At 36.9% G+C, this 7,236-nt stretch overlaps 1 protein-coding gene across 1 annotated transcript; it reads right to left on the bottom strand.

The window, feature by feature from the left end:
• Nucleotides 1-3,500: 3,500 nt before the first annotated feature.
• On the bottom strand, nt 3,501-6,154 carry LOC132181670 (putative F-box/FBD/LRR-repeat protein At4g03220). The gene is made up of 3 exons (XM_059594909.1): nt 5,132-6,154; nt 4,005-4,175; nt 3,501-3,782 (listed from the first exon to the last, which is right to left on the bottom strand). Exons 1-3 carry the CDS (start codon nt 6,152-6,154, stop codon nt 3,501-3,503), a joined length of 1,476 nt encoding a protein of 491 aa, XP_059450892.1.
• Nucleotides 6,155-7,236: the final 1,082 nt, after the last annotated feature.

Below are 7,236 nucleotides of genomic sequence, written 5' to 3'. Positions count from 1 at the left end.
CCAAAAATAGATTCTTCCTTCCACTCCTGGTGGGTTGAAATAAGAGTAACTTTTTCCAAGGCATTCCCATGCTTTAGTAGAAATCTCGTAGCAGTAATCACGGTCTCACGCATTGAAAAATGAACATGAATCTTCAACACCTTTAGGTGATCTAGGAAGGATCTTAAAAACTTGAGCTTCAGATTCCCAGTATTGTTCTTCAGTGTAAGTAGAGTTGTCCAATAAAGTTATGCCCCATTTCTGAAATGACATCAGAACAGTAGATGTTAGATTATAATAGATTTTTTACCGCTCGAGGCAAGGGATTTTAGTGGATTTATTTCGATCGCACGTCAATAAATGCAGCAGCTGTAGCATTCTACCTTTGGAAAGTGGATCTCCAGCAAGAGTAGCAAATTGCGCTATGTGTAAATATAGCCAAGCAATTTCTAAGACTTAGGGGGGTATGAATAGGTGCCAATGTCTACAAATTTATACACCTTTTAGAAAACAGTCAAAATTATCCAATATGCTATCCAATCAAGATATAAATATTGCAGAAACTAAATAGATTGAATATTCAAGTACAATAAGCATATTTCAAAACATATATTGATCATTGTAAGCATGTTATATGTTTAATAAATACATCATATGATACAGATAATCTAAGAAATCATTACACATAATTTTGCACATGTGATGTTTTACTTGGAAAAACTACTGGACCTAGTCCAGCTCAAATGGTTATGCTACATGAAAATACAAGTACAAGACTTACAAAAGCGCAAATATAGACTTAAAAACCAGCTCAGCACCTAAAGACATACATTGTACAGTTCAGACTTGTTTATCAATTGATACACTCAAGAATTCCGTCCTTTCCTTAATTAACTGATATTGCAAGTCAACTCCTCAATACACTCTCCACTTAATCCACACAATGTCTTCGGATTTCATGCTCCAGACTTCATACAAAAATGTAGAAGAGTATTTAATACGATGGCTGGTGGTTTTGTGGGGTTACCTCTATGTGGGGTTACCTCTAAAAGGGTTTTCTTCGAGACACAATAGTGAGAAATTATATATTAATTTAATATATTCACTTAATGATTTTCTCTCATAGCATAGTGTTTCCACTTCTCTTCTAAAAACACTTAGGAACTCTCAAGGTTCTCTTTTTCTCACTCTCTTAATTTATTGAACCAAAATATGGGAGATTATACCTGTCGTTGTTAGTACTGATATATCTATACATAGTCACGTGTGTGTGTGAGTAACAAAAATTTCAATATACAACTTGAAATAATTTCTAGTACCTAAGAAATTGAGGTGTAGGTGGTAGAATGTTTGTTTGCTACCTTCTTCCGCATGAGCCAGCACTGAACCAAAGAAACTGTAACATGAAGAGATGACCTTCCCTCTCACCAATAATCTCCACATGAACAGAATCCATCTTTGAAATGATGGAAAAGAGTGACATCCCGAACAACTATCTCTCTGTTAACAAGCTTCGAAATAATTTTAGTCGCTGAGTAACAGTTTACACATCCCCGAATATTCTTTGTCATTTGAATGGTAGTTCCAGGAGGAGTGCTAATGAGCCCAAAGACAATTGCTATCCTTTCACTATGATTACAGAGAATCTCTTCATAATTCAAATCATCAAGTACAAATTCTGTACGTGGGACAAATCCTGCCTCCTTCAACCTTTTCTCCAGTCTCTCAAGCTCCCCAGTAATTTCGTTATGCCTTGGATGTGGCTTGTCTCCCACAAGAAATGCCTTAAGCTTGCTATTGATCTCAATCAAACCATACCCAAGGCCCTTACTCAACCCTTTCTCCTTCATCGACACACGTACCTTTCCAACACATTCCCACAAACGGGGTGAAGCATAGAGATTTAAAAGCTGCACATAATGCCCTGTATTATATCAGATTGCTCAGTCTCATTTGACTGAATATTCTCAACACTTCCATCGGCTCACCGTTCTGGGTATGGGCATACGCTGAAATGACGGAAGTCCACGAGAGAACCGTTCTATGTCATACTCCATCAAACACCACCCTAGCCGGCCCAATCTAACAGCATTTTGCATACAACGCAACAAGCACATTCTATACAAATACATCCGATTCAAACCCATCTCTAAATATCTACCCTTAAACCCAGCAACCCATTCTAAAAGCCGGCAAGCCACAAGGCCCACAACAAGCTTTGAGCACTGACGGAGAAGTAAAGCGACCCGGACTCACCCTTGCCACTTGCATCCTCAAATACATTTCAACCGTATCACCAAACATATTGTGCCTCGAATAACCCCTAATGATCGCATTCCACAAAAACACATCCGGCTCACGAAATTCATCGAATATGTTACAGGCAAAACGAATTTCTCCAAAAGCCAAGCTCGCATTAATGAATTTGGGTTATCAATAACCCATCATCTTGCGATCCGGAGACCAGTAACTGGGCATGGATTAACGGTTCTTGTGAGTCGAATCATCGATGAGAGACGCGTAGAAGCAGTGGGAATCGAAGGCTTGGTGGGAAACAGAGGCGGGAAATTCAAATGATGTTACCGTTGCTGGGTCCAACGGTCCCATTTTGGTTGGAGGGGAATGGAGAAAGGTAAAAGAAGAAGGGTTTAGAGAGTTTCCTGGAGAAAGGTTCTACCATCACACTTTCAAACTGTCACGAGGCTTGGGAAGTAATAGCGTTCTTGGGAAGTAATATTTTTTAGACAATATTACTCTCCTAAATACACGAAATGAATGCTCTTTATTTCAAATGAAATGAAAAAGATCCATTTCCCGTGACTGGAGTCTAAATAGGTCTAGGGTCGCATCCTTCTCATTAATCAGAATAACCCATTATCATTGCATCTCCAGCAATGATTGCTAGTTTAGCTAATAAAAATGTACAACTCACTATTTTAACTACTTTTTTTTCACAATACACTCCAACAAATCTTCTATTTTACACTCCAACAAAGAAGGGGGGGAAAAATTTTGGGCGACGTGGTGAGGAATCTGTGATAAATGTGATAAGAGAGAAGAAGAGAAAGTGGGAGAGAAAGAGAAGAAGAAGAATAAAAAAATTTGGGTACTGATCGAGGATGAATGTATTTTGGTGAAGATGAACCATCGAAAGTAAGAAAAAGGGAGAGAAAGAATAATAAAATAAGAAAAAAAAATTGGTATATATGTTAATATATACCAATTTTTCCTTAAGTCGTCAAGGTTTACGTTTTCTTCAACAAATGGTATATATGTTAATGAGTATGATGATTTTTCTGTTATGATTTGATAATCATTTGTTAATTGCAATATTTTATTTGACAAAGATCACCTATTGTAGTTGTTTATTTTGCATTGGTTGGGGTCTTATTAGCAATTGCCAAGCAAACTTTTGTTTTCAATATTAATTTGCATTGCATGTCAACCAACTTTGATTATAACCAATCAATTCTTCTTCAGTCTCTTTCTCATGGTTGAACATTAATAGAACCAAAAACAACTTAATCAATTGAGATTTTGACATGAGGAGATCCCCGCGGAAAACTAAAAATAGATTCTTCTTTCCCGTTATGGTGGCGGTTTGAAGTAAGAGTAACTTCTTGCAAGGCATTCCCATGCTTTAGCAGAAATCTCGTAGCAATAATCACGCTCTCACACATCGAAAAATGAACATGAATTTTTAACACCTTTAGGTGATTTAAGAAGGATGTTAAAGCTTGAGCTTCGTTTTCCCATAATTGTTCTGTGTAACTAAAGTTGTCCAATAAAGCTCTGCTGCATTCCTGAAAAGACATCAAAATAGCAGATGTTAGACTAGAATAGTTACCGCAGGAGGCAGGGGATTTTGGTGGGTTTATCTCCATCCCAAGTCAATAAATGCAGCAATACTGACATTTTACCTTTGTAAGATATGCCCACAACCTAAATTCCTAAGTGTCCAATTAAGAAGTGCAAAACATTAAAAAAAAAAATTAAGGATTAAATTATATATGTTTGATACTCACATAATGACACCGATCAATTTCAAGTTTGAGAGCGTGAAGTAAGGGAGCATTCCTGAATAAGCAAACTATTCCAGGGATTTCACTTTTGTTCAAACCAGTAAGAACTTCCAATGTCCTCAGGTTCAAAAATGGAGATGGAAGACCACCCTTGAATTGTATACCTGAAAAAATCTGCATCAGAAAAAAACAAAACAAAAAAATCCATAAATTTAAATCTGAGCAAGTGATCACAATGCAATGTACATAAAACAATTAACAAAATATAATCTGTTGCATGTACAGCCAGTGGGATCTCTCTCCTAACATCCAGGATCAAGGATCAAGAATATTTAACATCTTTAGTACTTGTTGGCTGGATGTTCGAGCAAGACTCCATACAATGGGCAGTAGATTAAACAAAGGAAAGACAGGAGAATAAGGAGAAAAACCTGCTGCAGAACTTCTGCAGAAAATGAGAACACAACAGAGTAAAAAACAGACGAAGAAATTCAAGAAATTTTCTACATTCTTCTTGTATTTTTTTCGGTTCTTTCTTTTTCTCTATGTTCTATTTTCAGCAGCACTTCTATACATTACAAAAGCAAGCTTTTACAAACAAGTTTCTAGAACAATACGTGGACACACTACACACATTTTCACCTACCACTTAACTAAGGTTTAATAAAAACATAACCAAATTAAGGTAATAGTTTGACTAGTTAAGTATCACAATATACCATAAAGCTATTTTATAAGATTAAGAGTGCAGTTGATCAATAAAGCAATGAGATATTGTTTGTACTTTTTTCAATTCTCCTCCACTATCCTCCTATTTCTTCCCTTTCAGCACCTGGTCTTCATCTATTTCCATCAGTTGAAAATCTTTAACCAGCCCTTCCATCCAGGATTTTAGTGCATATATATATATATATATATAGCAACCATTTTTTGAAAGGATTTTAGTATATATAGAACTTCCATACAGGATTTTAGTACATACATATATATAGATCAACCATCTTTTCACTTATTCCTCAGGATCATCTAAATTGACCTAAAAAAAACGACCATATATAGAAGATATCCCGCTAAAGTTTAGACTTAAGGGAAAAAACAAAAAGTAGATAAATAGACATAAAGAAATTGACCTTTGCCGACTGATGGATGTCAATATAAAGGTCTGGAGCAGAGACGAGATTGGCTAGAAAGCTGATTGTCGCATTAACAATGAAAGGATGACCAGTACCAACTATATTAATCCGACAAGTTTTCAGGAAAGGGAAGCTGTGAAGTACTTCCCATTTCTCAGGAATCTCATTATTTTCCCAGAGAAAAGTCTCTAGATTCGGAGCAAAAATCTTGACGCAACTTCCATTCTTGCAAATGGGGTACGAAGATATCACTCGCAAATTCTTTAGTCTTTCACCTACAGAGATGTCCATGTGATTTATCTCCATATATTGAACTTGTAAATATTCAAGCTCCGGGCAACCAATATTGAGAAGATTTATTCCCATACAATTATTTAGAGTCAATCTCTTTAGAAAAGGGAATGAAGAACCCGAAAATATCGCAGCCGAATGTCTGTCCATAAAATGCACTTGTTTTAGTGTCAATGCCTGCAATGAAGGGAGGCCACCGGGTCCTGTAACATTATATGAGTAAAATCTAAATGATGCAAGTCGGTCGTCCAGGGTTTTCAGTGTGAGACTTTTTAGTGAATCACAAGTGAAAATACAACGAGGCAAATAACATATTTCACCACCCAACGACACGTCCAGCTCGAGTTCCTCAACGCTATGTCGTACCACTTGACAAATGCAATCACGCAAATAAGCGCAACCCAGATTTCCCTTAAACCGAAAAACCTTTATGTTGAAGTTTGCATGGCGACCTGCCAATACTGTTTTTATTATCAACTCCATGGCCTCTCTTTTTCTCTCATGCCTTTTCTCCTTTATGCTAAACTCGGAGAAGTCTAAACAAGGGATCGTAGCCCAGAGATACTTCCATCTTGTGGATAAAAGGCTGGTTTTTGCTACGGATTGAACGGGCAAGAAGGAGAGGATGTGGTGCAGAATGTCATCTGGGAAATTGCTTATTCTGTCCTCCTTATCTTCCACCGCCTCCTTGAGAAGATGCTCTCTTCCCCTTGATACCCTGGTTTCCATGGCTGTACGGTTTTGGTGGATTAACTGGTTTAGGGTTTGAAGGCTGAAACGTGAAAGTTTTATTAGGGATAGAGAAAACTGAAGAGCCCAACCCAACGTACGTGAAGCACAGGCTGCAAGTGCAACTTTTTATTAAGGATTGGGTTTTCTTCCTTTTTTAAATAAGGGTTGGGTTTTCCTTTTCTTATTAGGATTTGTTTTCCTTTTCTTAATTAGTTTGTTTTTCCTTTCCTAGTTAATTTAGGAGGTGCTTCGCTTATATAAAGGCATCTAATCTTTGTTATTTTTTAATACTCAGTTTATACTATGAATTAAATTTAATTCTTTCAGCTCTGTTTGCTTGTTTGGAACAATTAGGGATGATTGCTCGGATTCGCCAGACGCTTTGTGAGTACTTGGCTTGGGAATTTATGGCGGGTGAAATAGGGGATTTTGATGATGATAGTAGTTACTATGGCATGTGGGATGATGAGGGAAGGCTTGAGGAGCTTGAGCTGAGATTCTATGAAGGAATTGATGAAGATTCAGGACTGTATGATTGGTCTCCTCCTCCATAAGTTATGTTTTCTTTCTTGTGAAATTCTCTGCTTCCTTTTTTCTTCTTAAAAAAAAGAAAAAGAAAATCTATATATATCTAGAAACTTGCTTTATGCTTCTATTTTGGAACTTGGAGCTTGTATATGTTTCAATGGGAATGAAGAAGTTTGCTTTGTTTTTCTACTCCCATGAGTAGAGAAGTTTTTCTTCACGTGCAAAATTTTATACAATATTTGCAACTTACATGTTATTGACTCATTTCTACTGAAAAATGTAACATATAGTTTGTTGCCGAAAGTTGGGCATATGGATTTTTGAAATAGGAAAGATGGCCCGGCATTTGATATTTTTAGTGGATGGGTCCGGTCAGGTCAGGTCATGAGTGCCACCCACTTTTACGAGCATCTTATTTCCTTCTTTCTACAATCCCCATTGATTTTCTAAGAGCAAGCTTGGCTTTTCTTGGATAAATGGATAAGGACCCTTCGATGCTTTAGGAGAAGAAAATTCTCTGTTTTCTTAAGATAATTGGCTCTGGAGGAGCA

The sequence above is a fragment of the Corylus avellana genome, chromosome ca5 (genome assembly GCF_901000735.1).
Source record: "Corylus avellana chromosome ca5, CavTom2PMs-1.0".
NCBI classification, from domain to species: domain Eukaryota; kingdom Viridiplantae; phylum Streptophyta; class Magnoliopsida; order Fagales; family Betulaceae; genus Corylus; species Corylus avellana.
This window is presented reverse-complemented; position numbering and strand designations above follow the sequence as displayed.